Genomic DNA, 13,546 nt, shown 5'->3' with positions numbered 1-13,546 from the left:
CTGCATTGATTGTCAATTGATTTTTTATTGCAAAAACAATTTTTCAAATGTATAAACTCAATCTCCTCTATTAGAACATAATTGGATATAATCTTTTAGGTTATTTAGGTACATAATGAGTTCTTTTTAGTAAATTGAATAGCTTTCTTAAGAATTGATATTTTCAGAAAATTTTTGTTTTATTCAATCAACAGTACCATGAAGAATTTATCTTCAAAATCTCATGTATTTATCTCTTACCGTACAGTATTTGAAATGTTCTTTTCCAAGAATTTGAACTTTAGGCGCTCATATCTCAAAAAGCAATGATCGGAAAAAATATTTTTCTGAGAAAACTTATCCATTTTGATAGCTTGATGATATACAATTTGAAAAACTTTGAAAACTATCACCAGTAGAAAGTTTAAATTCAGCCTTTGCACAGTCTTAACCGAGCTCAAACCGCTCATGAATCGCTGTCATGTATACGAGGCTGGCAAATCGAGTGATTTGCCAACCGCGCGACAACCGAGCGTAAATCGCTGTCATGTGAACAAGCTCTTAGCAACAGGATGCAAACCATGCAGTAGCTCCCCTAACATTAAATCTCCTGATTGGCCAAAATACGTTCTGCTGACACTTCAAATAATATCTAATATTTCTGAGAAACTCTCTCGCTTTCACCATCCACTTATCTTCTAAGACAAAAAGGTTTCTAGCATGTCGAAAATTTCATGTTTCCTGCTTGAAATGTCTTGACATTGACAAACAAAATTATTAATTGAAAAATAACTATAGGTCGGATGGAAATGAACCAGACATCAATAGAAAGCAGACATTCTCCCCGTTATTATGATGTAAAATTCTTACTCGCTAAGAAATCTCATGATTCTGAAAGAAATGGTATTGAAAAGAAAAACATATTGTCAAGATGTTTCCAATTTTATAAGGTAAAATGTATTTTCTTCCCTTCAACCCTGAAACTTTTCTGCACTACTGGGATATCGGGGATGATAATAAAATTATTCTAAATCCATTCTGAGGTTAAATTATAAATTTGAGAATATGGCAATCTCACACGATTTGGCAACCCTGTAATTTCTTCGGATGGAAGGGTAACTCTAAACTCATTTTATACAGACTGTAGACCTAATTACGCTTTTATATACTTATATAAATATATAAGTACTTATATAATTTTATGGGCTGTGAGTGAGTTGTGCAGAATTGAAGAAATACTCGTAAATAGAAAACGTGAAAAAATTCTATTGCAATTTGTTTCTTTTTTTTTTTGATCCTTCAAAATTATTACTTTGATGTGTTAATATTCCGTATTTTAGTGATAATAATGTGAAATTTATCTTCTATGTTTGGTTTTGAAGCATCTGAAAATGTAACAATTTTGAAAATCATTTAAAAATCTATTTTGTGCAAATAATTAGGAACGGAAAATTTTGTGAAGTGAACAACCACAAGACTTAACCTATTTCGGACTATGTGTAACCTTATCTAGATTTGGAAGAAGAATAGCACAATGTTACCTTATTTTTTCTCTCCCTATCATTTTTGACCTACAGAGCTGTAAGCTGTAGCTACGGATATAAAAGTGAAAAGCGATTAAGATATTCTTTGAAAACTTATGTTTAATTGGCACCAGAAAATATATTTTAGAATGTAAGATAAAAAAGTTATTTTGTTACGCTTGAATCTACTACGGTCTTCCTCGTTTATTAGAAATCTCTCAAAAGCAATATATCTCAGTAATGTGTTATTAAAAACATGTTTTCTAATCAAAGACCACTGTTAAAAATTGTCTTAATCTCTATCAAGTGTTTTTTTCAATCAAAATACTAAATTGGCAGTTGCTGTACTTAAGCAAAACCGTTAAAAAATTCTCAATCCCAGAAAATCAATTTATTTGTTTTTTGCCCAATTTTTCTCATCTTTATCAATCGCATTAAAAACTTCTATCAATTCCTGCATTATAATTATTTTCACATTCAAATAATGATTTACTATAACCTAAATTAATAATGATTATCTTCTACAGAAGCATTAAAAACAACCGTCGAAAAATAATTCACTATCAGCTGTTCCCCCATAAAATCGTTACAGATGTCAAGTTAATCCAAAATATTTGGTTTAAACCTCCTGCTTTGGAGGTTTGAACTTTCCCAGAGTTTTAACTCAATACAGAGTTCGAACACTGATACTGTGCAAACGGAATTTTAGTTTAAACCAAAAAATACAGATTTGGTTTAAGCTTTAGCTTAAACTTACACTGTGCAAACGGCCCTAAATGGAGCTGCGGGGTCAGAAATATTGTCATCGTTTATGATATCAGGAAGGCTAATTTTTACAGGAAATTTGTTATTTGTTTACAAACCATTAGTAAATTGAGGTTATGTAGCTACTATTTTCTTGTTCAAAATCCACAGAGCTGTAAGCTCTACGGTAATAAAGTGAAAATCGATTAATAAATTCTTAAAAAACTTATGTTTAGTTAGCACCAAAATAGTTATTTGTGCAACTAGTGCGCAAAGTGACAGTTTGCTGCACCGAAAGAAACGTTTACGCCCAAGCCGTAGGCGAGGGCGGAATGGCTTCTTGAGTGCAGCAGAGGAACTTTGCGCACGAATTTCACATTTAATTTTTCCTACAGTTACGAGAAGAATCGTAACTAAGTTTGTTTCATCCAGCTAAAAATTACTGAAACACGATTCAGAAATTTAGACTTTTGCTCAAATTAACGAGAAAAATGCTCAAAGTAAACTGAAAAATATTTATAAAAATAACATAGACAACAGAGAATATTTATTTCAGTATTGTTATGTTTTTTATTATTTTTATTTATATGAATATCGAACAGTAATCATTTAACCTCAAAATTCGAATTTTATAATGTATATTTGCTACTTTTCTCATTTCTTGGAGTTGAAATAATAATTATCAATAGAAAAGAACTATTATTCATTATTTAATGATGAGAATTCGTGAATAATGATTATCTAATTATGATTTAGATTTTTGGATATCTAGATTGGGATTTTATCATTAATGTAGGGTAGCCATTGAAATGATTCTTATCTAAATCTAACCACAGTCATTTTTACCAACTTAATTTTTGTTTTCGTGCACTAATCCTCCATATAACCCACCAACTATTTTGTGTTGCCATGTTGCAAATCTGGAGCACTATGCAGAAAAATTTTTTCCCGCACTACAGTGGAAAAGTGAATTTTTGCGTTCTGTAATCAGTGCAGGAATCGTCACTTTTCAAGGTAACTGTAGGAAAAATATATTTTAGAATGTAAGATGAAAAAGTTATTTTGTTACGCTTGAATCTACTTCGTTCTTCCTCGTTTATTAGAAATCTCTCGAAAGCAAAATATCTCAGTTATTTGTTATTGAAAACATGTTTTCTAATCAAAGACCACAGTAGGCCTATATAAATATTGTCTTAATTTATATCAAGTGGTTTATTCTATCAAATACTAAATTGGCAGTTTCTCTACTCAAGCAAAATCGTTGAAAAACTTCTCTATCATCCCAGAAACTTGAATTATTCGTTCTTTGCCAATTTTTCTCAGTTTCATAATTCTCATTCATCTTTATCAATCGCATTAAAAACTTCCATCAATTCCTATAAATATTATTTTTACATTTAAATAATGATTCACTATAACCTAAATAATTATTATTATCGTCTACAGAAGCAATAAGACCAAAAGTCGAAAAATAATTTAATATCAGCTGTTTCCCCATCAAATCTTTACAGATGTCAAGTTAATCCAAATTATTTGGTTTGAACCTCCTGCTTTGGAGGTTTAAACTTTCCCAGAGTTCAAAATCAATACAGAGTTTAAACTGATACTGTGCAAATGGAATTTTATTTTAAACCAAAAATATCCAGATTTGGTTTAGGCTTTAGCTTAAACTTACACTGTGCAAACGGCTCTTAGGATTGGATTAGGATCATATCAAAAGGTAATTGATATGGTGAGAGTCAATGGCATTCTTCAAGATGAATTTCGTTTATTTTCCTAGTGACGTGGATTTCCGTCTGAGCAAGCGGGCACTAGTTTTCCGAACATTGATTGGTGATGAGGGATATGACTTGAGAGTTGGATCTGAACAGAAATTCCTATATAAAATAGATGGAAGCCCAGTTGTAAAGTAAGTACCTTTCCTCAATTCAATTTATTTACAGCTATTGTGGCAATATCAATGAGTGATCTTAGTATGTATTAACCTCAGTGGCGGCTCGTCCTATGTGTTCAATGGTTCATTGAACCCCCAGAATTGAACCAACTCCTATAGAATGATAAATTCTACTCATATAATTATATTTTTATTTTATACTCATAAAATTACATCACATAATTTTTTCATCTACGTAAAATTAACGTCGATGTTTTGCTGCCGATGCCGGAGTGGCTTGCTTGAAACAGCACCGAATGGCATGACGAGACGGGTGGTGGTGGAAATCAGTGTTCATTCCTCGATGTGAACCCAAAAACAGTGCTCGGTGTGGTAGTGGAACAGAGGGGGGGAATCGGTTTGCTAGCACGGATTTGGTTCACAATCCTGTCTGAACCAAGTTTGCACGAGTTCATCCGAGAGTAGCCGAACCTAGCCGAGGCAAGTGTAGCATTCGGTAAACCTCGGAATGAATCGTGAGTATTCGTGATACGGATTCAGTAGCAGTGCCATCTTGAACATAACCAATAAATTCAAATTTGGTGGTAGTAAACAGTAAAAAAGCGGTGAACAAGAAGAAGAAAGCGTGACAGTTTTGAGGATATACGGTACGGTTTCGGGTTTACACTGTATACAGTTGTGATAGCTTTCACTGCATTTTTTGTTATATAAATTTGTTTTGTGTGTTGAAGAATATAGACTAGTAATTTCTAGTATGTCCATTTTGTGTTAGTGAGAGTGTGAATATAATTTATTGTGTTAGGTACCGTAACAGCATTTTGATAAAGAAATATGAATAAGGTTCAGTATTTGTTAAAGAAAAAAACATTATTAATATTGAGGATAGGTGTAAAATAAAACATGATGGTAGATTAACTCACAAAGTAAAAATCAAACAAGAAAAATATGAACAGGACAAAAAATCTATATTTGTAGAAAATATGCTTAGTCTTTGAGGAGTAAATCCTTAAAATTATTATTGATTAGCTTTACACTCTTGATTATGCTCAATACTCTATATCCTCTTGACCTTTCTCCCCTATAGATCATGAGGTTGAACCCCTAAGCTGAAAGATCACGAGTCGCTACTGATTAACCTGCATACAGATATACGCACCTCCAACCCACTCCGTGCACGCTCCGTGCACGCTCCGCCCTCGTTCCGCCATCGCTCCGCCATCGCTCCGCCCCCGCCCTGCACTCGCATCGATCATGAACGTTACGAGAGATGTTAGCTCTTCGTTCCACTCTTGCTCCCCGGTCAATCATCAATCGCTCTGCTCCGCAACCGAACGTCACTCCGAATGTCTGTACGCACCTTTAGATGAGAAATTTATTGGTGCTGCCAAATTGTGCAAAATGAGTATCTTCTCGTGCCAGCCCATATGACTGGATATATACAAATTGACAACCCTGCATCGACTGTATTGACGAATTGAATACATCCTAAAATATGAGTTTGCATGGGGAAGATTCAAATTTCGCAAAATTTGGCAGCACAGATTATTTTATACGGGGTGTAAAGGTCATAATAATTCAACATATGATGTACTGTATGTGTTAAGCATCTTTGAAAACGTCAATAGATATAATAATCCTGTCACTAAATGAATTAGTGTTTGCAATAATATATATTTTGAAAACGTCATTATATATAATAGTCCGGTACCATAAATTAGTACTTGCATTATAATATTGTGGTTCTGATTTTTGTGATTTATTGTTTGGATACACTAGTAGTTCTGTGAACAATAGACCTCACGCAGTATTCTCATCCACAAGTACCTGATTGAAACTATAGACCTTATGGAAATACAGCAATAGACTGGCTTCTCCACACATCTGTGTAATCACTTGTCAGCTGATTTATGATGAATAGTCTGATTTTTACTCTAATATTGGCGTATGAAGGAGGCTCCTTTTTCCTTTCATATTATCCTTGAAATGCAAAATTTCCGAAAACCTTGTATATACGTCGAAGAGCAATTAAAAAAAGGAACATACCTGTCAAATTTCATGAAAATCTATCACCGCGTTCGCCGTGAATGTGCAGTATATAAACATTTAAACATTAAGAGAAACGCCAAACCTTCGACTTGAATCTTAGACCTCACTTCGCTCGGTCAATAAGAGAAGTCTAGAACCAATTTTTAATGCAACATTTTCTTGTGCCCAAAAACCTTGTATTTTTGGTTCATTTTCCAGATTCTAGCCATTTCCACCAAATACAGTCATCGGACAGAAAGATTTTTGAAGGGGTTTCGAAATTTAGAATAAAATAGAATCATTGTGAGCTCTCTATCCTGAGTTACAATTTTTCAAAAATGAGTTAAATTTCAAGAAAACTGAATTTTGCTGCGTTTCAACAAAATTCGAAATCCCTCTGAGCGTAATTCTGTTTTCTACAACCTGAGACCAAATAGAGCGCTCCATCTCATCTAGATTTCCAGGTACACCTGAAAAAAATGCTCCTCTTATTTTGAAAAAACACGTCGTTTTTAGCTTCAACCATTATCACTAACTTCATAATCCTCAGATTCGCACAATGATAAGTTCATATAAGATCCTGTTCTAAGAAAATCACCTATAACATCCACACTTTATTCCAGTATTTACTAGCGAAAAGGCGCGCATAAGAACACCTGAAGGATCAAAATTTCAAACACTCATAACTTTTGACACAATGCTCGGATCTTTCATTCTTTTCAGCTCGTCAAGGCGGTTCAAAATCATGCATCATAAGTTAAATTCGATCAAAAAATGAAAATGTTATTGTTGAGTTTACTTTGTTCAAAATTGGTTTTGGACCAATAATAGTTATTAGATCCAAACAATATATTGGAAAATCAGAACTAAAATATATATTGCAAGCACAACCCGTTTTTTCATTACTATATTAATTATTGTCTATATGTGTTTAAGTTTTCAATTTTCTTCTTCTTCTTCTTCTTCTTCTTCTTCTTTTTCTTCTTCTTCCCCATGTGACACAAAAGCCTGTTGAATTTTAACTGTAATTGAATGCTTCTTCTTCTTCATCTTCTTCTTCTTCTTCTTCTTCTTCTTCTTCTTCTTCTTCTTCTTCTTCTTCTCTTCTTCTTCTTCTTCTTCTTCTTCTTCTTCTTCTTCTTCTTCTTCTTCTTCTTCTTCTTCTTCTTCTTCTTCTTCTTTCTTCTTCTTCTTCTTCTTCTTCTCTTCTTCTTCTTCTTCTTCTTCTTCTTCTTCTTCTTCTTCTTCTTCTTCTTCTTCTCTTCTTCTTCTTCCTTCTTCTTCTTCTTCTTCTTCTCTTCTTCTTCTTCTTCTTCTTCTTCTTCTTCTTCTTCTTCTTCTTCCTTCTTCTTCTTCTTCTTCTTCTTCTTCTTCTTCTTCTTCTTCTTCTTCTTCTTCTTCTTCTTCTTCTTCTTCTTCTCTTCTCTTCTTCTTCTTCTTCTTCTTCTTCTTCTTCTTCTTCTTCTTCTTCTTCTTCTTCACCATGTGACACAAAAGCCTGTTGAATTTTAACCGTAATTGAATGCTTCGACGACAAATTATCTGAGAAACATTTAAACTCTAAACAAAGCTTCTATTTTGTGATAGACTCTCATGAAATTCAATCACGTTTGAAATTCAACAGGCTATTTGTGCAACCGAGCCTAAAGCCTCGATTACACGGGGCCAGTTTACTCGCCGACTCGTCGGCTAGTAAAAAGCCAGCGAGTCGGCAAGTGCGCTAGTGGTCGATTTCACGCCAGTCGCTCACTCGCTCACTCACCAACTAGTTGCGGAGTTGTTGTGACACGTGTTTGTGTGAAAATGAAGGACAAAGACTACACAAATAAAACTTTGAAGGAGGAAAATGTAAAACGTTTAATGTCTGATCTTGATGAACACAACATATTGTGCACAATATGAGCACAATATTGTGCACATATTGAGCACAATATATTGGGAGGAATGGATGTTAAAAAACTGAAGGTCAAAATTAAGACAGTAAAAGATGTGTATAGGCAAGAACTACAAAAAATAGAGAAGAGTAAAAAAAGTGGCTGTGGCAAAGATGAAGTTTACACGCCAAAACTGAGCTGGTTCAAAGACGCAAATTACCTGAGTGAGGTGACTTCAACAAGACAACTAGCTTGTCACTTGCCGCTTTTAAAACTAAAAATCACTTTACACACGGCTAGTTTACTAGCAAGCTCGCTCAAACGCTGGCTAGTAGCGAGTAAAGTTGACCGGTCTTCTACTTTTTTTCAGCTTTTTTACTCGCCGGCTAGTAGCCAGAGAGTCGGCTAGTATGGGTTTACACGGGGCGAGTTTACTAGCTACTAGCCAACTAGCTGGCTAGTAGCGAGGAAACTCGCCCCGTGTAATCGAGCCTTAAGATGATAATTTGAATTTTGTCCTGTCGTCCTCTCGATCTTCAAAACGTCTTTCAATTCAAACACATGTAGTTATGATAATATGAATTCATTCAAAGTCATTATATACAGTTTCGAGAATCAATTATTATTATGAACCCAATGAATAAACAAATGGAATGCTGTGGAGGCTGTGATAATGGTTGATCTGTTATGTTTGTTTACAGGTGCTCTAAAACCAACTATTCGGATGGATATAAAACAAATTTCAAGATCATTATGAAGACTGGAAATAAATTTCATAGAACAAGTGACGTACTAGATGAAGCAAACAAATACTACAAATATTTGAGTAAAAATGCTTGGAAATGTATTGGAAAAGATAAGAAAGTATCGGTACGGTGAAGTTCAACTAGCAACATTACCTACTTATCATGCTTTGATATAAGTTATTCACTAAAGCTGCGTTTACACTGGAGTTAATAACACGAGTTCTTAACAAAAAGTTATCAACTTGGCTGAATCGACAAAAAAATCAGAAGTTAATAACTCGCGTTTTCAACAGAAGATGCATGTTATCAGTTCTATCGAGAGTCGGTAAAGATCAAAGGAAATGTATTATGTTATGAACAAATGTTTAGCTGCGTTTTGATTTTGATAACAAAGGTTCTTGACATTTTTGTTATCAACTGATGTTAATAAAAAAAGTCATTGACATAAATGTTAATAACATTTTCTTTCGGCTGCTAGTTTTTTTTATCAACAGAAGTTAATAAATTTGTCATGTGTTTTGTCAGCTACATTTGTAGCTAAGTGTATACACTGTGTTTTGTAGTTGGTAGGAACCTTGATTTGTCAATTCAGTCAATTTGATCCCTTTTTGTTGATAACTCGTGTCATTAACTCCGGTGTAAACTCAGCTTCAATGACTTTTGTTAATAACATCAGTTAATAACAGAAATGTGAAAAAATTTTGTTATTAACTCCGGTGTGAATGCAGCTTCAATGACTTTTTCTATAAACATCAGTTAATAACAGAAATGTGGAAAACTTTTGTTATCAACCCCAGTGTAAACGCAGCTTTAATGACTTTTGTTATTAACATCAGTTAATAACAGAAATGTGAAAAACTCTTGTTATTAACTCCGGTGTGAATGCAGCTTTATTGACTTTTGTTATTAACATCAGTTAATAGCAGAAATGTGGAAAACTTTCGTTATTAGCTCCAGTGTAAATGCAGCTTAAGGCCTCTTCCATGAAAGCTTTGTACATGCCTTTCAAATGAAGAGTACAAATTCTCTGTGATATTATGTTTACTTCAAAAATGATCTATCATCCTTAAATCACCTGTAAATAATGTTTCCTGTGTAGTGGATCTTGGCATTTCTAGTGAGCACCTTAGGCTGGAGAACATAGTCGCTAATATGCTGATAATGTCCTCTGTTGCATTCAATGCTATTATGGAGAAGTCAAGCATAATAAGATTGATCTTGTTTTCCATGATGAGCCACACAGTGTGGTCTACTTTACAATGGCAGTGGAGAAAGATAGGAGAACAACATGGCCGATCCTCTGTCTTGTCAATGCCTTCTATAGACGTAGTTGATACAGGTTTATGTAATATTAACGGTTCATTCTCGTTTGAAATAATCAATTGTATTCTATTGAGCAAGAGATTATAGTTTCATTCTAATTTTAATTTGTTTCAGAGATACGAGTTCATGAGAGTCGTGAATGAACTACAAGTTTTGGTGAAGGTGAATGAGATTGAAACCTTCGATGGAGTTGAAATATTTTATGACGGGTCAGACGTGAAATTAGTTGAGACTAAATATCTTTTCTCAAATGAGTATGATTCCATACGATTTGGTAGGTTTTTTCATTTAAATTGTTAGTTTTTTCAATATTCCTACGCCCGCTAGTCTCTATACTTATAAAAGGCTAAGCCCCGACAGACTGAAATCACACCACAGCCCAAACTACTGAGCCTAAAAACTTGAAATTTTGCACAACTGTCTATATGGTAGCCTCAAAACATACACTAAGAAGGGATTTTTAGAAATTTGCCCCCCTGAGGGAGCTGGGGCCCCCCAAAAATTTTGTACTTTTTAACCGTTCATTTCAAAGCAAAGTCATAAGGAACTTTTTTGTTCAGCTACGAGAAAAAATTAGATCTATGCAGAAAAATTCTGATCAGGAGCACAGGGTGGTTTAGGAGAGGGAATTTTTCGAAAATGTTGATGTAAAATCACACTACAGCTCAAACAAATTGGCCTACAGACTTAAAACTTTGCACAAATATTCTTCAAACATGCTAGACGCGCACTAAGAACGGATTTTGAGATATTTTGCCTCTAAGGGTTTCAAAGGATGAAAAAGGATTCTTTTAAGTGAGTAAGTTATGAACATCGTAGAGTGAACGCCATATGGAATTGAGATAATTGACACATGATATTCTAACATATGTTGTAATCATTGGAAAGCTTAAAACAATTTTGTCAATCACCTGATCAAATTAATTTTGCGCGAGCTTGCCACGAGTGTATTCCATATTGTTGTATGCTTGGCCACGCAGTTCGGTTTGCACCTTCTATCAGCTGTATGGAGTCATTCCGATTGGAAAAGAGCACATAGATTTTCTTTGATTAGGAGTATGTTTGTTGATAATTATTTTTCAAATTCAAATTTTATTGCTATCAAAAATCACATTGAAAACTTTCTTAATAGACAACAAGATTACAAAAATATACCTACATTCATTTGTAGCACGGCCAGAAAAAGACAAATTTGAGTACTAGCCGTGAGTTCATTCAATATAACTTATATATAATTTTCGTTAATATTTTGTGAATAAAAAGTACGAGTTGATGAGAGATGTGAGTAAATCTCTGAGATGATGAGATTGTGAACAACTAACTCACTTTCATGAGGTGAATAACTTTTTTTAACATTTTCCAGTTTCTCAATGATAGAGGAGTGATAATTATTTGTGTAGGTCTTCTAAGGAACCATTATCTAAACAGCTGGTACCAATCAACTACACGTCAAGTCCAAACTACCGTTTCAATACCAGTACACAATATTTATCATAGGGTGACATGTTTATCACAGCTGGTAACTTTAGATGCTAAATCATATTAGCATGATCATCTTTCCGTTCTTCAGTAGCCGCTCGGCCGACAATTTCGAAACATAGGTCTGTTTATTTATTTAGCGTATGGCAGTATACACAACACATTAAATTTATGATCACAAAATTCGAAAAAAAAGAAAACAATAGAAAATTCATATATAAAACGAATGAAAATATCTTAGTCACTTTTGACCTGGAAATTAGAGGCATGCTTCCAGGGTATTTAAGTAGGCTATTGATGCTGGTTTAGCCACCAGGAAATCTTCATGTGCACCCGTGTATGCTGATCTGGGACACTCCTCCACTATGTGTCTCACAGTCTGGACTGCTCCACACTCACAGAAAGGGGAGTCAGCCTTACCCCACTTATGCATCAGATAGGCACATCTACCATGATGAGTTCGTACCCTATTCAATGCCGACCATATTTTACGAGGCAAATCGAAGCCTGGTGGCCTTTTGGCTACAAATGGGATGTCAATGTTCTGCTTTGCTGACCACGCTTGTTGCCAGGCCTCAGTTAAACGGAAACCTGAATCTGAGGCTGTAATTGCTGTCCTAACCGGTGGCTTACGAGATTGCAGACGGCTCTGATTGGCATCTTGTATATCCTCATGTATTGGCAGGCTTCAATTTTCCTGTATCTTCTTGTACTCTCTAGTGAGGGCATTCATGCGTCGAAGATTTGGGGGTGGGATGTGACTCAAACCTATCATTCTCATTGAGTTATAGGTGGTGTTCTGAAATCTACCCCTGTGGAATGGCTCCCGGTGTTGAGTCACATCCCACCCCCAAATCTTCGACGCATGAATGCCCTCACTAGAGAGTACAAGAAGATACAGGAAAATCGAAGCCTGCTAGTAGATTAATAAATTGCTAGAAGATTAATAAATAATTATTGTTAGCCCCCCTATTAAAATTTCTGTTCAGAAACCATCCCCAATACAACATATTCCCGAAGTTTCATGCCGTTATGTCAAGAAGTTTTCAAGTCTATAGGGAACAAACATACAAACACACAAACATACAAATACATTTGATTCATTAAATACATACATTTATGATTTAATTAATTTGATTTACATTCAAATGAAAGCCTCTCTAAATGGAGGTAGAATGATAATAATAATAATAATAAATTTTATTGCCAAAAACAATGCATACAAAATAATACTTAATCATCTAGAGCATAAACTAATAATAATAAAAATAATACAATTATGAATATTATATACATTCAATTGTCTTGACAATAAATACTCTCATGCAAGGGAAGCTTCCCTGTACGCATGGAGGAGTTGCTGCAGACCCTAGAAACTCTCTTATAGTAAAAAAAAATCATTCTATTTATTGAATTCCTTACATAATGTATCCAGTAATTATAACTAGGAAATGAAAAACAAGGCATTGATAAACAAAAATAAAAGTCATACAACAAATAAAGAATAAGATGAAAGCTAACAACAGAGAAAATAGTAATTAAAATAACTTTTAGAATTTGAGAAATGTGATCTCTCACTGAACAACAAAAAACATAGCTTCGACCGCCTCCGGAAGAAGACCGAATAGCCACTCTCTGATCAATCTACTGTACAAGGGGTACGATTGGCAAGATCTTACATTGTCAGGCAAATTATTGAAGAATTTTGGACCTAAGAACAAGAAAGATTTTTGGAACATGGTGGATCTTGGTCTTGGCAATTGAGCTCTATTACCATGTCGCGATGAAGATCGAATAGTATCCACAATTGCGCCAGCATTGCCACTCCTATTAAAGAACATCTGCAAAACTCTAAAAACGTACATATATCTAAGTGGCAGAATATTTAAATTTAAAAAGAGAGGAAAGGATTCATGCAATCTTGTTTTCTTCATCATTATTCTTACAAAAGACTTCTGT

The 13,546-nt window shown here is 34.4% G+C and overlaps 2 protein-coding genes across 2 annotated transcripts in view; both read left to right on the top strand.

The window, feature by feature from the left end:
* The first annotated feature begins 3,971 nt into the window (after positions 1–3,971).
* On the top strand, positions 3,972–12,196 carry LOC120353628. Its single transcript, XM_039438174.1, has 4 exons — positions 3,972–4,155; positions 8,741–8,909; positions 10,223–10,382; positions 11,904–12,196. Exons 1-4 carry the CDS (start codon positions 3,989–3,991, stop codon positions 12,194–12,196), a joined length of 789 nt encoding a protein of 262 aa, XP_039294108.1. The 5' UTR covers positions 3,972–3,988.
* Positions 10,222–13,546, top strand: part of LOC111055214 — a 128,632-nt gene continuing 125,307 nt past the window's right edge. The window contains exon 1 of the mRNA XM_039437457.1: positions 10,222–10,382. The gene's annotated coding sequence lies outside the window, so the exon portion shown is untranslated. The remainder of the gene's footprint in view (positions 10,383–13,546) is intronic.

The sequence above is a fragment of the Nilaparvata lugens genome, chromosome 11, assembly GCF_014356525.2.
Source record: "Nilaparvata lugens isolate BPH chromosome 11, ASM1435652v1, whole genome shotgun sequence".
Lineage (NCBI taxonomy): Eukaryota > Metazoa > Arthropoda > Insecta > Hemiptera > Delphacidae > Nilaparvata > Nilaparvata lugens.
Note: the sequence above shows the minus strand (reverse complement) of the source record. Positions and strands in the feature narration are given on the sequence as shown.

Coding starts and splice junctions, on each gene's coding strand:
- LOC120353628 (XM_039438174.1), top strand. CDS start 3,989: ATGGCATTCTTCAAGATGAATTTCGTTTATTTTCCTAGTGACGTGGAT. Junction 4,156..8,740: donor GATGGAAGCCCAGTTGTAAA/GTAAGTACCTTT, acceptor GTTTGTTTACAG/GTGCTCTAAAACCAACTATT. Junction 10,383..11,903: donor GTATGATTCCATACGATTTG/GTAGGTTTTTTC, acceptor TTTAGCCACCAG/GAAATCTTCATGTGCACCCG.